This window comes from Brachycentrus maculatus, unplaced genomic scaffold (assembly GCF_059751285.1).
Source record: "Brachycentrus maculatus isolate JH-2025_06_01 unplaced genomic scaffold, ASM5975128v1 h1tg000004l, whole genome shotgun sequence".
In the NCBI taxonomy this organism is placed as follows: domain Eukaryota; kingdom Metazoa; phylum Arthropoda; class Insecta; order Trichoptera; family Brachycentridae; genus Brachycentrus; species Brachycentrus maculatus.
In genome coordinates, this window is record NW_028280759.1 from 4214860 (window position 1) to 4237320 (window position 22461).

The 22461-nt window shown below is 30.0% G+C and overlaps 1 protein-coding gene across 2 annotated transcripts; it reads left to right on the forward strand.

The window, feature by feature from the left end:
- Nucleotides 1–711: 711 nt before the first annotated feature.
- Nucleotides 712–12860, forward strand: LOC148313977 (larval cuticle protein LCP-30-like). Of its 2 annotated transcripts, none has more exons than XM_088277730.1 (4): nucleotides 712–948; nucleotides 5250–5335; nucleotides 8755–9033; nucleotides 11251–12860. In XM_088277730.1, exons 1-4 carry the CDS (start codon nucleotides 928–930, stop codon nucleotides 11480–11482), a joined length of 618 nt encoding a protein of 205 aa, XP_088133856.1. In that variant the 5' UTR covers nucleotides 712–927; the 3' UTR covers nucleotides 11483–12860. The 2 variants fall into 2 exon arrangements, with proteins under 2 accessions (XP_088133856.1, XP_088133864.1); XM_088277738.1 differs by having other exon boundaries at nucleotides 8773–9033.
- Nucleotides 12861–22461: the final 9601 nt, after the last annotated feature.

Below are 22461 nucleotides of genomic sequence, written 5' to 3' on the forward strand. Positions count from 1 at the left end.
GCACCATTGGGTTCGGTTAAGGGTTGGAAAATAAGGAAAAAAAGTGTGAGACGAATCATATTACTTTCACATGATTTAGCATACAAATATCAACTATTTAATTCAGTGCCCTGCATATCAATGAAAGCGTTTTTAAATGTGAAGAAGAAAAAATACTTTTAATTAAATTAATACTGAAAACGTTAAATTTGTGTTTTGATAAGGTAACAATAACAAAATGATTCATTTAAAATTCTGCAAAATATCACGATTAATTCTTAAGAGAAATCCATATAATCTTCAGATGATCCGTGTCGATTTGATCCGCATTCCTTGTGACGCCAACAATTCGCTGTCAACAGATTTGCAGCAAACTGAAATCGTTCCGCAGAATCGAGACAAATTAATAACGAAATTCGGAAATAATCCGAATCCATGTCTGCGTCTAAGGGGAACAACCGGATCGAAGGTATGTAGTGTAATATGTACGGCGTTAAAATGGAAAGCCACCAAAATCGCCCGGTCGAGTGAGGCGCCAAGGGTTCATTTGCATATACTGTATTCGCGAGAATTCCTCGTCGGTTTTTCTAAATGCGTATACTATTACATACAAATATTTGTCTCGCTGCGCCCCGCTTGTCAGAGTGCGGCCGAGCTTTTAGTATCATTTTTATATCTGCATCGTTCTCTGCGGTTTTTTTCGATCCGGTCGCGTATAAATAGTAAGAGCATGGGCAAGGTTAGTATCACTCGATCGCAAGCGTCGGTACGATAAGTCCACACTTCTCCACACCTCTGGGCTCTTGTTGCGTCGGAAGTTCACTTATTATTTCCGCGGACCTTTGTTGTGACCTGCACTCGCCATTCTCGAGTCGAGCTCCCACTACCCTGTGATCCGCCATACTTGTATACGAACTTCTGGTGCGGCGAACCTAACTGTGTGTCAAGATGCTGTACTTTTTCGTCACGGTAAGTTATAGTCCTTTGAATAGTGAAAGTGAATCTTGTGCTTCGAAACAGTTTTATCGCTTTATTCCGAATAATATTTTATCGATTTTTTTTTAAATACTAGGCGCTTATTTCTTAAAATAAAATTAAACGAATTATCTTGCGTTTGTGCTTCGAAACAGTTTTGTCTTTTTATTCTGCATAATATTTTAACGAATTTAAAAAAAATTTAAGGTACTTATTAAAAAAAAACTGAATTATCTTGCGTTTGTGCTTCGAAACAGTTTTATCTCTTTATTCCACATAATTTTTATTAACTCACCTACTTAGTTGTGCATTTGACTAATATGTGAAAGTCGATACAAATTTTTCAAAAAAACATTTTACAAAGTCGTTTTGATGTCACCAATTTCATATTTTTTATTCTTCTTCTAACCGTTTTCACACCCAATGGTGCATAGGGCAGTATATTGTATCGTAGATATGTTATTTCGATAGTAAATAACTTGATTGCGAGTCCTCTGCTTGAGGTGATATTCAATTAATAAAAGAGTGAAAAATGATTTATATTTATTTAACCGTCCTGTGAATCGAACCTGAAACGAAATCACAACAGTCTAACCACTACACTGTGGAGACGGAAAAGTAGATATTATATTAACGGTTGAATTATACCAATAGGTATAAGAAAATTATTTAACCTATAAAACTTGAGATCATATTTATTTACATGAAAATTTATATGAGAATAATATTTTTATCGTGTCGATATTCTAACTTATGTCCAAATTTTTTTATTTGGCGTCATTTGGAACAGTTTTTTTAATTACCATAATAGAAAAAGTAACTTGTTACTTTTCAAATAAAGGGCATCATTGACGATATTTATATCCCGCCTGCGACCAAACTGTCGTACGGCACAAAACGGCAAGTGCGTGGTGGTTTTGAACGATCCTTCGGAATAGCCTTGTTATATTATACCAACGAATAAACTTCCATTTATATTGTAATTGTTTTCACTTATGCTTCTCAGTTAAGCAATTAAAACACAAATTGCCTGTTGATTGGTAGCGTAATATTAAAATGCGTTTATCCACTCGATTATTTCGTGCAGTATAGGTATATAAATACACATACGATCATGCACAGTTTCGAAATATTAATTTAAAGCCATATTTAATATATATTACATATCGTAATAAGATATTACGCTTTATTTCAATATGCTTTATTAATTAATTAAAAAAAAAATAATGGGTAACTGATTGAAGTCATAATATGAATAAAATATCAAAATATAAAGTGATTTAAAGGTGATTAACATTTGTATGTACTTTAAAAAGTATGGATAAATAAAAATAAATTAGGAATGAAAGAAATCATTTCGATTTAATGTAGTGTTGAAGTTTTAACATACTATTTAAAGCAATTATTAATTGATTATTTTATATGAAAAGTATTAGGGATTCAAGAGTATTTTATTGTTTGAAAATACATAAAATTACTTTTCATAACGATGACTTTCTAGTTTATGAAATGTCTTCATACTAATCTGGTGACTAAAATTTTTTATTTAAACATGAAGAAAATTTAAACATGTATGAAATAATAGAAAAAAATAGTATTTTGGTTATCGAATATTGCATTTGTTGGTTAAATTATAATATTTTGTTCTTTTCTGTAACTTAAGCCGTAATGGTTTTAGACATCTTTTACACATTTTACATAATAGGCTCAAGTTATAAGAAATGGATTGTTGAGTCACACATTTTTCGCTTGAACTGATGATTAATATTTAAATTCATGATGCTTTGTAAATAAAGATGAATTACATTACATTAAGTGTTGATTGTTAGGTTATCAATAATTATCAAATAATAAACCCTTATCCGCACCCAATGGTGCATAGGGCACTGCATCATATAAACGCAGTGTTATCTTGATCGTTTTTACACATGAAGGAAAGGTGATCAGCCCTCCGCTTCAGGTACCAGTCCAGGGTAATATTGAATCACTTGTATTTATTTTACATCCCCTTGGGAATCAAACCCGGGACCTCCAGAACGGTAGCCGAGCGTGCTGACCATTACACTACGGAGGCGGACAATTTACAAATTATCAAATGGTCGAGGAATTAATGTTTCGATTATATAATTGAAAATATTTCGAAAACTAAAATATCTAGATTAATTAGTAAATATTTTTCGTGAAAATTTATTAAAATTTATAAAATAACGAATCTTAATTTCATTTACTTAAAAAGTTTCAAGTATTTAAAAAAAATGTGGGAAGAAAAATTGTAAAAGTTTATTTTTAGTATTATTTTTCAAGCACAAAGTTCGCTTAAATTAATGATGTGTTATACAGTATAAAAATATAATTCTTGACGTTTTAAGATAATCAATTCATTGTAAAAAAGTATTGCATAGTTAAGGTCCGTTTCCGTAGTGCAGTAGTAATTACGTTTAGCTACCGTGCTGGAGGTCCCAGGTTCAATTTTCAGGGGGTTGAAAAATGCAAATGATTTTCATTTACATAATTTTTAAATACTCGTAACATTCTGGACTGGTACAAGGTATAGAGAACTTAGCAACTTACAAATAACGGTCAATTTATTCGATTAATGGTCAAGACACTGCATCCATATGCATCTTTGGGTATACATAAGTGTTAGGAGAAGAAAAAAGTATATTTAAAAGAAAAAAAAGTAAATTAATCTCATTAATAACTTGTGATATTACAGTAAGCAATATATATTTATAAATATAAAAAGCTTTACTATTTGGTAAGATGTATGGTCGAATCCTTATTGAAAGAGTGAGAACCATAACAAAGGACAAAATGTGGGATGTCCAGAGTGGATTTATGAATGGGAGAGGATGTACGGATCAAATTTTTGCCTTGCGCAACATTACGGAAAAGTTTTTGGGCAAAAACATTTTTCACTTTTACCTTTACGTTTGACATTTTCGGAAACCTAAAACGAAAAACTCTCATTTTTATTTTAGATATTAAAAAGATTATAAGAATAAGAATAACAACAGTGGTCGTATTTTGTTATTTTTTTTATTTAAAAGTAATTTTTACTAGATTTTTTTAGCCGATCGAATTAAAATACAGAATGGAAAAATGACCACTTTAAAATGATATGTTACTTAATATGGTTTGTATTCTATCAATGAAAGCTTATCAGGCCAATTAGTGCACCAATTTGATTGCGGATTACGTATTACTAGCTAAATACATTTCATAATTTGACAAAAAAACTAAAGCTGGATAGAAATATACCATAAACCAAAAGAAGTCATGATTAAAAAGTCATGGTAACAAAGTAAAAAAGTAAATGTTGACCATAGTCAAATATCTAGTTGTTTACATAATAATGTAGGAATTTGAATAAATATTCTCAATTTTAATGTGATTTTGACAAAAATAATTTATTGCGGCTTAACTAAATGGTGGGTGCAATTTATAGTCAGCCTTTTTTGTTGAAAAATTAACGTATAATAAGTATTTTAATATTATTTATTAACTTGGCATTAACTTTATTGAATAGCACTATGATTTAAATATAAAAATTGAGTATTTTTATTAAATATTTTTTGATATTATAAAAGTTGAATATACAATCTATTTGTTTGTATTATTAATAAAAACTATTAGTTTGTATTTTCACGCGTTGATGAGGACATCTATAGTTTTAGAAATTTACACTTATAAACTCAAAAGTAATCTCGATAAAGGTTTTTATTTTATTTTTATGTTAAAGTTTGATTATGAAATGAAAATATATAAGAAAATAGAAAAATCAGGAAGGTAAATTAATACCGGATTGTGGTCCAGTGGTTAATATCGCGGACTCTTACGTCAGAAACTCTGATTCAAGAGTCCCGCGTTCTTCGAGTTCGAACCCTGTCTACTATAATTCGATAGCTATTTTTAATAATGATCCGCTTAGGCTCACAGAAATAGTATGAAATCGAAGTATTTTTGTTAAAAATAAATTTATTCGTAAATAACAAATTCATTCAATAATAAAAAAAAAATTATTGACAGGCGTCGTGACGTAGTCGGGTAGACGCCCTATTGCGAAACTGGCATTGCGGGTTAGATTCCAGTCAATTGCTAAATGAATTTAAGAAATATTTATTTTTGTCCATAATGTTTTTTTTTACAAAAACTATCCCTTTCCTAACTATCCTTCCTGTAGACAAGCTTCTAAAACAGAGGCTTTGCAGGTTGTTCCTTAAAAAATATAATAAAACTAATTATAATAATAATAACAATTTCAATTATTTAAACTTGCATTATTTTTGTTTCAGTTGGCTTTGGTGACTCTCGCTGCGTTCCCTTCTGCCGGGGACAATAGCGGAAGATACATCCCTGAGAAGTACAGCCAGGAAGGACGGTAAGCGAGCGAGCTGTAAATGTTTCATTTCCAATAAACCCGACGGTTTACAATATCTCGGCTCTAAAATGTGCAAGAGCTGACGTCAAACGCCATTTCCAGCCAATTCTTCTAAAGGTCGGGGCCGCGACGATGATTGGGATTCCTTAGATCACTTTTTATGTGTATGATCTAAAAAGATTTAGTTGATTTATTGTGAGATTTGGATGCTTACGTAATTGATTTGTTTTAGTTGGTAACTTATCTGAAGGTTAATAGTTAACAAAGATACATTGGAAATCAATAGAAAATTGTTTTATCGTTTTTCTTGATTTTTAACTATTTGTAATGGACAAAACACGATTATATAATAAATTATTTTTAGATGTATAATTAGTACTTTATAAGATAACAATCATTATTTTTAGTTAGGATTTTTAATTAACGCTTCACTTGGAAAAATGTCACGCGAGTGATTACTCGGACTTAAGAATAGTGTAGGTTTGATAAAATGGAGAAAAAAAAATAACGAATGAATGAAAAAAAAAAATTTCTTTTTACTTTGATTAAAAAAGTTCAATTTTTTGCCCAAAATACGTTTTTAGTTATTGAAATTTAAATTAAAGACTTTTTCTTTCTTAAAAAAATAATCTTCCTTATTGATCAATGGGTTAAGGGCATTTTTAATCAAATTCCTTTATTAAGCTTCTATAATTTTAAGGAACAAAAATAATTACAAGTCCAATACTGATATCTAAGCTTTTGTAGAATTAATGATCCAGTTTCGAAGCAGTGACCTTTGCACTAAAAGTTGCTAAAGGAATTGAATAATTTCAATATTACATACAAGAGAGGTGATTTTGTATCTTCTTCAATAACTTATAAAGTAAATTCAGTTAAAGTGTTTTGTTATGAGAAATTGTGTATGTATATTATATGACTATTGCAGCATTGTTTACTTATTTTAAATTTAAATTCAACACACAAAAAGTTTGAGACACTATTAATTTATTAAATAACAAAAATTCTAACGAACTAAAAGCATTATTTTTTGACATATCAACATAGATGAAGAAGAATATGGAAGTCTGGGCCTTTACGGGGCTTACAACGTCATAGGCAAAATAATATGAAAAATAACTCCTATAATTGGACACACTCTAAATATTGTGAACATTGAGTACCCACTTTGTACAAAAAATTACCCTGGTTTCTTTCATTTTTACCCGCTGAATAAGTAAAAAAGTAAGGAAACAATGCTTTTGTTTAAATAAAAAGTAATTAAACGATAAAAGTGAAAAAAGGGATATCGTTGATTGAGAGTAATAAAACGGTAATACCGAAAAAAAGGATATCATTGATTTAATCGTGATATTAAGGTAAAAAAAAGGAAGATTAAAAAAGTATAAAAGTACACTGAAAATGTACCTAAATATTGTATTGACTGGGATTCGTACCCAGGACTAAATGAGCGGCAACCCAAAGATGCTCACTTACTGTATACCTAGACGAAAAAATTAGTAATTTCATACTTTATTGAAACGATCCTATTTTAAAGAGGAACCTTACTTTTGTATGTGGGTTGTAAGGATATTATGTAGGCTTGATTAATTTATGTGATATATGTAATTGCAGTATCATTATGCAAATGGGAACTAAACCCTGTCAATCAATCAATTTCTTTGCGAATTCCGAGAGAAAATTATTTTATATTTACCCATCTTTTTTACAGTCCAATTCATCATCGTATTATGACCTAGACTTTTAAAAGACCAACAACCGATAAGGTACATCCGATATTGTAAAACGTCTTCACTTACTGCCGATATTGACCATTCTTAAAATTTTACGATCAGCTCCGTAATAAAACGTTAAAGGATTAACCTCGAAATTCCAATAGGTTTCCTCCGTAAGGAGCAGAAACGATTTAAAGAGCGAGCAGACTCGTTCTTTTTACAGGGGCAAAGACCCCAGAGATTGGAATATTTGCTCCCCATTTCAAAGAGGTGAATTTATTACACAGGTGGAAATCGAATTTATTTTGGAATCAAAATTAATTCATAAAAATATATGATTGAATATTTCTTTACAACAAAGTATATTTTTGTCATAAAAACATGATATAAAATAAAAGGTCCACCTCCATAGTGGTAAGCACATATGGACGCCAAACTGAAGGTGTCGGGTTCGATTCCTTGGAGGGTTCAAAATAAAATGAAAGTGTTTTATACACTTTTTAAATATTTTTTTTTGTTTTAATTGCTACTTGAAACGCAGGACTGATCACCTTGTCTTCATATAATTAACAATCAAATTAACACTCCATCGCTTTGCAGTAGTGCCCTATGCACCACTGGCTACCGATGAGGGTTAGATGCGTTTAATTTTTTTTTATCTCATAAGGTTAAAATAAACTTCAGGTAATATAAGTCTTGGATATGACAGAAAAAAATCACTTTTTATTTATTTATTACGTGGTATAAATTAGGCATATTCTTTTAATTTAGGGCAAAAAACTCAGAAATGAGGGTATCTTTAATTTAATACGGGTAAAATGATTAAATTTATAAATTTAAAAAAAAACATAGTGAACACGGAAGTATACACGGTAAAGATAGTTAAAACATAAGTAATAACTTGTAAAACATAAGCAGTAACTTAAGTAATATGAGAAATACAAAGTAATAAATTGAGTTATAGTTAGTAATAACAACTTTTACTTAAATGATGTAATAATATACACATGTTAAGAAATGTAATAATCAATAGGTCATAAGATCAAAGTGGTAATATTTGTTATACCGTATATATATACGAGTTACGGTAGTCAAAACATTAGTGTCATGTTGATTTTAATTACAACATTTTGAGTATGTCCAAATCCTTGTTCACAAATCTGGATTATCTCTTATTAGAGGAGTCATTGTTGTTTATGACAAAAAATCTTTCATTAAACAGATAGATGTCTCTAGTGTAAAATGAAGCACTGTGATTCGAAATTGAACCATATATATATATATATATATATATATATATATATATATATATATATATATATATATATATATATATATATATATATTATATATACAACTTCCGAGAATTGGAATAGTGTGGTTATCAATCATGGGTAGAATCGTTGAATTTTACATGTATATAAAGTGATTACTTATGACCCCGCCTATGACGGTCATAAGCCCCGTAAATGCCCAGACTTCCATATTCTTCTTCATCTGCATTGACATGTCGAGAAATAATATAAATTTAATTAATATATTATTAGATTTTTCGGTATGACTTGTTTATCCATAGTATTTTTAATAATTATTATAATATAATCGACTTATCCATATATATTTAAATACATCTTTGGTTTGCGTTGGGTTGAACGTATTTAATAAAAAATGTTTACTTTGTTTTGACGTTCTGTTCCTAAACAGTTCTGATAATTCTCATAGATACAACCGACCAAAGGACGAGGGAAAGTATGTCCACATTCCCTACCCCTACGATGGAGGGTACGGACCCTACAGCGGAGACTGGGAGAGGTACAAGCACCAGTACGACGGCCAGCTAGATGGGGCTGCCAGCGACCAGAAGCCTGTTACCGTGAAACCTACCACCACGACGACTCCTTACCCGACTATCAAATACATCAATAATGGAAACAAAATCATCAGACAGGATCAGGACCTCAAGGAATCAGGATTCAATTACTTGTAAGTATTAGAACTCTTAAATTAAAAAATGTTTAATGTATTTTAATCAATTAAATAGTCTACTTGCGAACCACGCTATGTTAAAAATTAAGTTTTTTTTAGCTAATGGCGGCAATCGGTAGAACGTTTAAAAATTTAACGTCTATGTTTAACATAATAAGAAAAAAATTGTTAAATTAGGAATAAAATGGAATCGAAAAATAAATTCTCTTGCATAACTCGCTTTGTCAAAAGACAGTTCACTTTCAAAAATCTCTAAGTTACTGTAAGTTGATTAGTGACTCGTGATAAATCGTGCAAATCGTGGAAATTGAGCTTCAAAAACGTACTTAGTTACCTGGATACTGGCAATTTCAATTTTTTTCAATGAAAAAAATTAAAATACCATAGAAGAAACTAATAGTTAAGAGACTTTGATGCATGAAGAAATGGACATAAGAGGATATTATTTAAAAACATAATATGGTTTTTAAGGACATGTACCTGTATTTCAAAATGAAAAAAAATAAGAAAAGGCATGAAACAATAGCAGAAAACATTGTTATATTTTGAATGATATTATTTTTACATTGAGATTGCATACCCGCATCATTTCAGTTCATAAATCAATGCATTGAATTAATACTGCGTTAATATTATGATAAAATAAGTTCCCAAAAAAAAGATCAATGGATTCAAGTCTTAAATTGTATGTAGCCTTTTATATAAGTTGCCTGTGTATTAGTTCAAATGTTTAATAAATTTCTCCGCAAGTCATTGAATGATTCAATTTTATGATATATATGTGACCTCAAGTACAACAATTCATTATTCTGAAATAGGCGCCACCTATGTTCACACTGCGAATGCACTAAACACAAAAGGTTACTGCGAGTCTCACATTTTATAAAATCGACATTATAACATTGATGTTTATAGAGAATGTCAAGTCCATTTAAATGACAATGAAAACAATAACGCTTTATTTATTTTCCTTGATAATATCACTACGCATATACGTAAAGGCACTTATACTCATATTGGAAATGAATATCGCAGATCCACCTTCTCTGAGATGTCGAACAAGCTTGAAACAGACCTATAAAGGCGTTATCTTTACTATATTTTCATAACCACTTGAGGCGGTTATAATTTCAGTGTTATGGGACAGGTGTAATAATAGAGATACAACCTAATTATCATCCTCATAAGTAATATCACTATAGAGACACGTGTAATGATCGCCATAAACAAACTAGTATTATTCAATGTAATAAACTTAGAGCTTTACGTTATAGATTCGATTTAAATCGTAATGATTATTAGATTCCTTTCAATTGTAGCGTAGTGTATTAAGGTATTGAAACATATGTGATTCAGATACAATTTATTTATTATTTTAAATATAATTTAATAAAGCATTGTTTAAAACTAATCGTTTAATGTGAAGTGGAATACTTTTTCTTTAAATTTATTAAAATTGGAGCCTTTGAAAAAAAACAATAATTTTATCGTATGTCGTTCATCATTTCATTGTAATAAAGCAGTAATTTAAAGAAGGCTTTGCAGTAATTCACCACCATTTGATACTACGTTATTAATTATAGCTATTTGATTTAAATCATCGTAAATTTAAACAATAACCACCGTGAATGTTTATTTCAATCAGATTAAATACGCCACAAAAATTATTTCATTTATCAAAATTTATATTGATGTTTTTTTAATGATACGTTATTTATTGGTTTATTTATTCAATTTATTTATAAACTTCATAAAACACATAATTTTAAATAACATTAATGTGCCCTCACTGAGTTAATCCGTGCTGAGGGCGCTTTTGCAATTTTTATTTATAAAACTATAAAAATGACATGCACTCAAATCCGACACGGCCAAACTATGCGATCTATTTGAGATCTACTCTCCTCCTATTTCTGAACATCTCTTCTGTATTAAGTTTCTTTGTTTAATGTTTTAATGGATAATGGAAGTAGGTTATAATACTTTATTGTATAATAATCAAAGTTCTTTTTGACTAAAAGGCGTATTCGTTAGATTTGGTTTGATGTGTTTGGATCTTGCAGTTCTACTTATTTTTTCCATAAATTGTATTTATAGTAATTTGATAGTAATACATGGATATAGCACATTCAATAAAATTTAATTTTATTCATCCTTCTGATTTTTACTTTTTTTTGTTGTTGACATTAATAAATTATTATTTTTTCCGATAAGGTACGAAACGGAGAACAAGATTCTTGCCGAAGAGAAGGCCTTCGTGAAGAACGCCAACACCCCCGAGGAAGGAATCGCCACATCAGGGTTCTACCAGTACGTCGGACCTGATGGCGTCCTCTACAGAGTCACCTTCACAGCCGACGAGAACGGCTTCCGGCCCAAGATGACCAGAGTCAAGTATCCCGAATCCCTAGACGATGGTTTCACCAAGCTTAAATACAAAAAGTAAACTGCCGGTTAGCGAGCCAGAGGAGCAATATCAAAACCAAACACGTGGATTAAATAAATATGATTATATAATATTATATATGTAACTACCAGATATAATTTTATCTGTTTGACATCTCTACATAGGCGAAGAAGAATATGAAGGTATAGGTATTTACGGGGCTTATTACCTGTCATAGGCTAGAAAATTGATCACTTTATACACGTTTTGCATTCACCATGTAGTCACCAATTAGTCCGCCTCCGTGGTGTTATGGTCAGCGTGTTTAGCTACCGTGCTGGAGATCCCAGGTTCGATTCCTAGGGGGGTGAGAATAAATATTAGTGATTTTACACTCTAATATTTATTAAATATTACTCTGGACTGGTCCCTGAAGTGCGGGAGTGATCACCTTGCCTTCATATAATTAACGATTAAGATAACACTGCGTCAAAACGATGCAGTGCCCAATGCACCATTGGGAGCAGATAAGGGTTAAAAATACATTCACCATTTTATACATGATCGACAACCACACTCGTCATGAGATTTGTGATGTGTGTATATTCAGAAAAAAATAGTATTGCAATATTTATGAATTGACTTTAATTAATGCCTGAATTTGAAAAATGTACCAGATATTACGCTTCAGGCTTTTTATAAATGATGCCTTTCATGTGATATATGGTTGATTTTTTCGATTAAAGCATTAATATAACGTCCAAAAACGTGAGTAATGTGTTTGTCAATCATGGGAAGAATGGTGTTAATAAAGTTATCAATTAACCAGCCCATAAGTCCTGCAAATGACTTCCGCATTCTTCGTCATCTACGTCGAGATGTCAAAATGTCAAAAAATAACTCATAAGCGGAGAAACCCAGATTTGTGAACCAGGATTTTAATATACCCAAAATGTTGTGAATGTCTTTGTTCGCTATACAAGACTAATTATAGGGTTTAACAAAACATGGGTAGATACATATAATATTACTTTATAATTTAATATCAATGGAGTCATTAGTTAATTTAATTTGCTAGTATTTTAAAGCCTGAGTTTCTGGCAAACGAGGATTTTTAAGTCATGGCAAAATCAGGCGTATTGAAAATCTATTATATTAAGTTAAATGACGAAATAGTTTAAGGAAGTATTAAGTATTATTAATAATTTTATATAAATTCCATCTATTATTATTTTAATTAACACCTCTTACCTATGTCGTCAGGGTGACCATCATTTCGATTTAATTTATTATCGATGATAGCATTTTCTTAGATCTAGACTAAGTTATTTGCAATGTCATATTATAAGCTTAAGTATGATTATTCCTATTAGTATAAATAATACTTTTGTATTGGCATTAATGTGATATGAATGCAATAAACATGTAATTTGAATAATTTATGATTTTTATTGAAAATTTACGCTGAGTGAAATGAATATCTCAAAACAACTTAATTGAAAAAATATTTTACAGATTTCATGAAATAAATTATAGAGCTTCCATTTTGTATGAGTAGGTATGCTTAAAACGTTATTTTACGTTTAAAAAAAAAATTGTTTTATTAAGTTATTTTCTCAGATCTAGTAAAACATTATTTTTTGGCTTTTATCCCTATTTAAATACTATGTAAGTATGTATGTATTATGTATATCTTTTAATATATTATAAAATATTATAAAAATATATACGGCACCGCATCGTTTCGACGGAGTATTAAACAGATCGTGATTATACGAAAGCAGGGTAATAAGGTTAAAGTAGTGAACTATGTTTGTTGGAATGCAGATGACGTGAGTGAAAGAGATCAGGGACATTACTGTTATATGGGAAAGGATATATAGAAGAAAAAGTAAGTACTAAAGATGAGAAATATGAGAATAACTACAAAATTGACTGCAATCGAGATTCCATACTCGTACTCGTATTAGCTTACGTAAGTTGTTAATTGCACGCGTCCTTTGTTGAAAAAACAAAAAAACAAACAAAAAAGTTTATTAAAAATAAACATTTCAATTCATAACCACATACTAAGCAAGGTCATACTAACCCGGTTCTAACCCTTTAATGACTTTGTATACATAAAGTTCAATGCTCGTTTATTTTTAGTATCTGCTATGTAAGAAAATAATTTATCAATAACTAAAGAATTTCTAAAATTTATTAATGAAAAAAAAATACTAATTTCTATCGGGTTGAGACAATTGACATTCTAATAATTAATCTTGTCATATTGAAACATTTCATTCTTCAAGTTTCATTTCAACTTGCAAGTATTTAAGATGTAAATTTTCAATTTTGAAGAATCAGGTTTTAATAATAATTAAAGAAAACACTTTGTTTTTTACCACTTGAGTTTAACTCAAGTGGTAAAAAACAAAGTGTTTTCTTTAATTATTGTAACATGTCTTACCACAAAGTTAATGCCGAAACAATAAATAAAGCAGGTTTTACATAAATAAATCGATCGATAATCAGCATTTTCAAATGATCTGATCAAAATCACGGAAATAAACTACGATTAAATTTTTTTTAACTGTGAGTTATGAGTGATAAACGAAAAATTATTGTTTTAATACTGTCAAAGATTACACTAGTTCATTAACACACAGCACCAAAAGGGTTAAAAGGAATTTAACATTTAACATATGTTACCAGGATGAATCATAAAGCAGTTTTTATTTATAAATAAATGAAAGTCAAACACCATCAAAAGTTTTATATTAAAAAATACAAAAAAAACATAAACAGATTACGTAATGTTGGTATCTTAAATAAACTGGTGAAACTTCACTGAAACAATAAAACTACTGAAATGAATTTAATAATAAATAACGATAAAGTTCAACAGCGCATTTTAATTTTAATGAAGGTGTATCGTGAGTTATAGGAATCCTAATGTAAAAATTATATTTATAATGTATACATATATTCATTTATGTTCGAAAATATTTTAATGCAGAAAATGTATGTGTTCTTACCACTAAATTAGGAAATCAAATAAAATACGTTCTATTATTTTTAAAAGTGACTTCATTTTTACAAGTTTAGAATTAAAGCAGCATTTTAAGATAAATATCAATATTAAATATGCTGTAAAAAGAGAAAAGAATGCGAAGAATATACGTATATTAACATCGATATATTATTTTTATCGATGGATAACAGATTGCATTCAATTACATACTTATGTCAATATTTTTTTATTGATATCTCAATTTAGCTAAGTAGATTTTTAAACGTTACACAGTGAATAAAGCATAAATATTTTTACCTTAAAATACGATATTATAATGAATTTACTCTAATTTTTGCATAAATTTATAATTTAAACTATGGCATTAATTGAAACATAGTGCTTAGGGCACTGTACTTACAATAATTTAATTAATAAAGGAAGAAAAGTTGATAAGTTTTGCGTTTCAGGGACTAACCCACGGTTACTTAAAATTAAAGTAAAATCTGTTAATACCACTTAATGAGTTTAATTAATATATACGACTAGTTTTGAAATCTTACAGATGTTTTCATCTTCTGGTAAAAATTAAAACTATGTGAGTTTTAAAAAATCATTAAGTGGTATATTCAAGTGTTTAATTTATTTAAAAGATTAAACATGTCATTCCACAAAGTTAAATCCAAATCAATAAATAATATAATCTGTTATATTTATTTAGACCCTCCTAGGAACTGATTCTGAGACCTCTATCATGGTAGCCATTTTTTTCATTATTATCATTAGCCACTACACTAAGGGGGAACTAATACTTGCTTCGTTATCTATAACAGCAAGCGCATTCTTGAGATCAACTATTATTGAAAAATAACTTATGAACTATTTTATTTACAACATTTTGAGTGTGTCCAAATACTTGTTCACAAATATAAAACTTATACTAATATAAGAGTTTCTGCTTAGTAAAAAGCATCTTTACATCACAACAATAGATGTCTCTAGTGAAGTTCTAGTGATATAAGAACAAGGTTTCTAAATTGGTTCATATATAAAGAACTTCCAAGAATTTGAGTAGTGTAGTAATAATGTAGTAATAATGTAGTAGTCAATAATGGGTAGAATTGGTGAATGTTACACGTGTGTAAAGTGATCACTTAAACCAGCCGATGACGGTCGTCAGCCCCGTAAATGCCCAGACTTCTATATTCTTCTTCATCTTTGATGAGATGTCAAAAAATAATATGAACTATTTTATAATAACGGTACTCTCTGGAATGTTTTTGAAATTTTGACTTCATATGTAATTTACATATGCGGATAATTTACTTATTGGAATAAGTCTTAAAACTTTAAGACATCAATAACTACATTTTAGATTTTGATGGATGATTGTTAAGTAATATTAAACTTTCTCATACCGATTTTTCATCTCCTTACCTTCATCCGCACCTAGTGGTGCAAAGGGCACGGCATAAAATTGATGGAATATTGAACTAATCGTTAATTATATGATTGCAAGGTTATTTTTCTTATGCTTTAGGTACCATTTAAGGATAAAAATTATTTAAATTTAAAAGTAAAAAAACACAAAAATAATTTTATCTCACTAAAAATCGATCCCGGGACCTCCAGCATGATAGCCAGACTCGTCAACTACAATACGGTGTAGGCGGACTCAAACAAATTCTCATATTACAAATAAAATTTCGTAGAGGAGAACGTCTTTGTTAAACAAAATTGTTGATAAATAATAAACTTTAAATAATACAACGTGAGAAACTAATCAACAAAAAACCCATGGCTAAATAACATTAAAAAAAGCTATGGTTTCAGTATATCATTTAAGATATTTATTAATCATTAATATGTACTTAAAAAATTTTGTAATCATATACTAATTAATAAAATATATTTCATCTGAAACACTTAAAATATGATAATTCTATTCGATAATTATAATACTCAAATTTTATTTATTGTTTCGGCATTAACTTTGTGGTAAGACATGTTACAATGATTAAAGAAAACACTTGAGTTTTATTATAGACTACATGTTTCAGACCACCACTTGAGTTTTTTTATAGACTACATGTTTTTTACCACTTGAGTTTTATTATAGACTACATGTTTCAGAAGTTAAACTTCCATCATTCAGGTCTGTATATTATACAGACCTGAATAATATACATATATAATATACATAGTTGTATATTATACAGACCTGAATGATGGAAGTTTAACTTCTGAAACATGTAGTCTACAATAAAACTCAAGTGGTAAAAAACGAAGTGTTTTCTTTGATCATTATAATACTCAAAGGCAAGCGATTTTAAATCACGATAAGTAAAATATTTATCTTTTTTTTTACAAATTTCAAATACATCAAAAATATCAATATAATTTTATCAAGTATTTTACCAAACGTGTTGGATGATATTATGTATGTAAATTATCAACCATATCGTAGGTTTTAAAAGCAGTACATAAATTTTTGTGAAATATTTTTACTTCTTAATAAAATTTTATTGTAATATGTAATCTTGTATGAAGTGGGAAGTGTTTGATAATACAGAATTTAATAAAGTGAGTACGAGAAAAATGATGTAATCATTATATGATTGATAATATTATCTTAATATGCTCATTTATTTTTTCAACTCACTCTAAATATGTGTTTTTTGACATTTAATAAGGTTTTGTTTTTAAAATTCAACAAATGAAATTTAATTTTAAATTTCCAACTCTAATGTATGGAAGTGAAACATGGAGTTGGCAAAAGAACAATGAAAGTAGACTGAATGCAGTCGAAATGCGATCTCTCAGAGGAATGTGCGACAAAACGATGTATGATAAATGTGCGCATAGTGAAATAAGGAAGGAATGCAAAGCTGAGATAAGCTTTATCGATAAAATTAAGAGAGGTGTTTTGAGATGGTTTGGACATGTAGAACGAATGAGTGAAGAAAGAACGATAAAACAAATTTATGAGATGAATGTAAGTGGAAAAAGGAGCAGAGGAAGACCGAGAAAAACATGGCACGATCTGGTATGCCAAATACTTGAAAGTGGTCAGGTTAGGAGTCGTAACAATCGGCGGGTATGTATGAGGAGATGCATGAACGCGGAAGAGGCGAAGAATGTTTGCAAAGACAGAGTGGTGTGGCGTTCTTTTCTCTCTGCCTGAAGCGGCGTGATGGTTAGTTAGTTAGTTAGTTAGTATTTTTTAAAAATATCTCTTATTTAATTTCCTTGTTAAATTCTTTTGATTGTTAATCACGTTAATTTAATTATACTCCAAAATCGAAATCAATTAATATTTCTTCTTCTTTCCTACAAGGTTTGTTTTGTTTTTGTTTTTTTTTGTTAAAAAAAGATAAATATTTGTGTTTTTATTGTTTACACAAATGTTTCACTTTCATATTATTTTTGTAAGGTGTCAAATTGTGGTAGAGCGAGTTCGAGCCGAGACACTCTGACTTAAGAGTCCGCGACACTAACCACGGAACCACAACCCGACACAAAAAATGCTTACAAATGCATTATTGACGCGTAAATCAGTAAATACAATTACATCATTGGATCTTTGAATGTCATTGAAAAAGCTTCAGTATGTCAAATCATTATTTTACGGGCCCATAAAATTTCAAAAAATTAATGTTAATTTATTTAAAATGAAAATAAATCTTCAAACCCAAAATAAATTATTTGTGATTTGTGCACATAAAATATCATAAATATTATATTACCTCATAAGAGAATATTATTATGACTTTAAATAAAGTTGTCACCTTGCAATGAAGTTCGTCATAATCGGTTAAGATGAAATGTTAAGATAAGATAATAAAGATAAAATTTTATGAAAAATATCATTATTTCCTGTGTGAAGTTTAATACTTCATCTGACGGTCGAAAGCAAATTTTATTTTATTCGTTGCTGTGGCGCAGTATGATTAATTGGAAAATAAAAAATTAAAGAATATACCTTTTTCTAATACCCTAACTTCGTAATATTTGTGTAGTAATGAAAATAATAAAAACTATGAAAGAGAAAATGCAATCGAATTTGAAAATTACCACTTTATATGGTATAAGTGATAGCGTCTAGCGAAACGTTTGGTATTGCGCGTATTGCTCTGCGTTCATCAATTGGCGCCGTCATTTCCGACAGAAAAGGTGTATTAAAAAAAACATGTTTTTACCTGTCCCAGATAAAAATTCCCGTTAAATGCACGTATTCGAATACAACGTTGTGCCAAAAATTCAAAGCAATCTGTGAATTATTTTATTATATTTAAGATGTTAAAGAAACTTTCCATTCTTAGTAGCAAATATTTTATGTTTGATTTTTAAAATTATCAATTGACAATAACTCGTTATTATCTCCCAAAACGTGAATAATATTCAAAATTGCTTTAAATTTTAACGTTTAAATTTTACCAATTCACGTAAACTATTTAACTGGGAATTCTACATATAAATCGATTCCGGTAAAATTTCACAGTCAACCTTCAATCGATCGATAACAGACGAGCAATAAATACGTAATGATCGATTAAAAAGAATATAAATTCGTGTTAACAGAAAACAAATGGTTTGTACAATGTTTGGTGGGTTTGAGAGTATCGAATTAATTTATGAATAAATAAATAAAATAATCGCATGAAGGTGACAGAACTGTTGAATAAAATATTTTTCTCGATAACGTGATATAAGATATTGTAATTGATTACGAAGGCGAACGACATTTTCAAATTATTATCTGACCATTATTTGTATATCCATGGCATAATTCGTTTAACATGAAACACAGCAAATTGATTTAATTATCTTTTTATGGTTAATTTCAGCTGTGATTAATAGATTTATTGAATATAAATACATATAAAATACTTGTATACAACCACATTTTAGTATATTAATGTAAACACAACTAGTGTTGAGAACATCAAACGTACTGTTCATTCAAAGATGAAGAAATATATGGAAGTCTGGGTACTTACAGGGCTTATAACGCCCTAATCATATAATATTAAAGTTATCATTTTATACGCATTCAATAAAATGTAAAATTCAGCATTCAACCACATCACCAACCACACTACTCAAATTTCGGAAGCTGTATTTACCTTTAAATTGACAATTTCTTATACATGCTAGTCCTCTCTCTGTAGAATTATATTCTTCTTTATCAATGTTGAGATGTCAATATAAATAACTACTGGATGCATTCAAAATATTGTTATTAATATGTATTTACCTCTTTAAACATTAGATCATATTTTAGTTTTTTAACATAGATGAAGAAATATATGGAAGGCTGGGTATCTACAGGGCTTAAGCACTGTCATAAGTTGGGTTAAGTGATTACTTTACACACGTGTAACATTCACTAATTCTACCCATGATTGACAACCACACTACTCGAGTTTTTGGAACTCTTACAAAAATTATAATCTTGTCACATTGCCTGATGTTTGATTTCGCGGCAGTATCTTTGGTTGATTTGAGAAAGTTACTATTTAGCAGAGACCTCTTGTATTGCATGAAAGATCATTACCGAATTATTTTACATACTGAGACACGCCTGTAAATATTTTTTTTTATTTTTTATGCAGCTTATAATTTAATCAGTTATTTTATTCAAAACATGTGTGTGAACAAGGATTTGGACACCTAGATCATATTTTTAGCAGACTTCTACATACTTCGAAAAATTTCTTAAAAGTTTACTTCAATTTTGTTATTTTATCTATCAAAATAAGTTAATTTTAATAAGTTCTGACGATGAAGGCTTACCTTCGACAAAATATGAAAAATGACTTGTCTTTTGTCGAGTTCTTCACAAATTTTCGGTTTTGACAATTTGTTCGGGAATAAAGGCTTCGCCAATGACAGTTTGCTCAAAGTGGTTGTGAATGATCTATTTTTATAATTCGTTTAGTCGACGTAAAATATCATCTCGATTATATCATCCGATAAGTACTTACGCGCACAAATACGGTGGATTGGTATTGTCATCAATCAAGTTGTTAACCCTCTCGAGCTCACAACAGAGACGTTGGAATTGTCCTCGAGGCGGGAAAATAAACGCTTCACGCTCTCCCGATTCAAAAGGCCACGCTCGAGTTAACTTTTTTCACAAAAAAATAACTTGGCGGCATTTGGATACCGGGGGTGACAGGAGATATAACTCATAACGACGCAATCATATTATTATATATTGAACAAGTTTTTCCTAGTCATCTTGTACCTAAAATAAGAAGAAAAAAAATCTGTTTAAAATATATTTTTTCGTTCCGCGTTATTAATTTATTTTTATTTTTATTTTGTTAGTTATTGTAATTTTTATTTCATTACTGAAAACTTGTTGTAAAACATATATGGCTGACTAAGTATTGCACCCATCACTTAGTCGAACTGGTTACAGTTATCACTTTATACACTATAGGTATGTAAAATTGTTCATTAATAATCTAATATACATTTCATGAATGTTTTTAATATCTTCTTACTAATTTCAACCATAGATGTCACCACAGAAGTACCATATAAAAGATATTTTAAAAGAAGCATAAACAAAGCTGTCAATCTATCTCTATGGTGGTCTGTCCGGGAGTCGTCTACCTTGTAGTTGGCCGAACAATGTGGAAGAATCTGGATGGTTCCATTTTCCTCACACACACGTACCATTGTCTTCTTCGTTGCATTCTCCACCAAACGACATCTTTTATCCCGTATATTTCTCTTATCCTGGTGTTCGTTATCTCGTAGACTCTTGCCTGATATGCTCCTTACAGTCTTAATTTCTGAAGTTATAACCCAGATAAACTCATTCAGAAATATTAGGTTTTATTGAAATAAATTACTTTGTTATATAAAAAAATCGGTTTGGGTTTTCAAAACAAAAAATAAATTCATATATTTTTGGCTTGACTCATTCCTAATCGTCGTATTTTAATCATTTTATCCTTTTCTGGGTTAAAAATAAAATATTTTTTTATGAACTATTCAAGTACCGCGCCTACGATTTTTGACTGTGAAAAAATTTGACAACCCACTCGGTGGAGCGAAAAATTTCGCCGGAAATACGTCTGTTATACGCCATCAAGCAAATTCGTATTTGGCGCGCTATAGCGGCGCGGGGCGACTTCCGGCGGGAGAAAGCGACGCCGACGCCAGCGCCCCTGGCGGCGTCAAGATTAATGACGGGAAGGGGTGTGAATATGAAACATGGAAGTCCCAGTGACGGAACGATGTTACTGCTCGAGGTGTCACTGCATATTTGGTTCCGTGCCACTAGGAGGAAGATGTATCTAGCTCTAATCACATTTCACCATTTCTGCGAACTATTGCACTGTATCTCTAGATAAATAATATAATGATTAAAACGTTTTAATGAAAAAAAAGCATCTAAAGTGAATAATGATTTACTTAAGTAAATTTAGAGGATTTTCCTTCTTTTAACAATTGGAAAATTATTCCATTCCCGCAAGTTGCAAAATAAATTTAAGTTTATTTTTCAATGGGAAAAGATATGATGATGTTCTCTTTCATATTTACCTTTTCTTTTCTTTTTCTCTTTACTTAATGAAGGTTATTTTTTTAATCAACAGTGACCTTTTTAATATTAGCTGTAAATTTTACTTAACTCAAATATAGCGGTCAAGAAAAAGCTTACGAACGAAGGTGTCAATTGAAATATGAGTTTCAAATATTTTGTGTGGTGATAATTCATCGGCAGTTCTCGTCAGAGCTTCGGGACGCGGATCTGACTTGAGAGGATGCAAGGGAGCTGGCAGCCGACAGTAAAGCCTGGAGATAGTTTGTGGACTCCATATGCTCAACCTAGGGAGCGGATATGGTTTAATAATCAATCATGGGTAGTATGGTGAGTGCTACATAAATATTCAGTTATCATTAAATCAGACTATGACAGGCCATAAACTTTGTAAATACGAAGATTTCTGTATTTTTCTTTTTCTATGTCAATATAGATAATTTTAGGTGGAGTCAACAAAACTGCGTCCATTGGAAGCAGTGACAT

Bases quoted from the DNA above. Each gene is read 5' to 3' on its own strand.
- LOC148313977 (XM_088277730.1), top strand. From the start codon at position 928: ATGCTGTACTTTTTCGTCACG. The intron at 949-5,249 runs GTAAGTTATAGT...TTTTTGTTTCAG, and splicing joins TGCTGTACTTTTTCGTCACG to TTGGCTTTGGTGACTCTCGC. The intron at 5,336-8,754 runs GTAAGCGAGCGA...GTTCCTAAACAG, and splicing joins AAGTACAGCCAGGAAGGACG to TTCTGATAATTCTCATAGAT.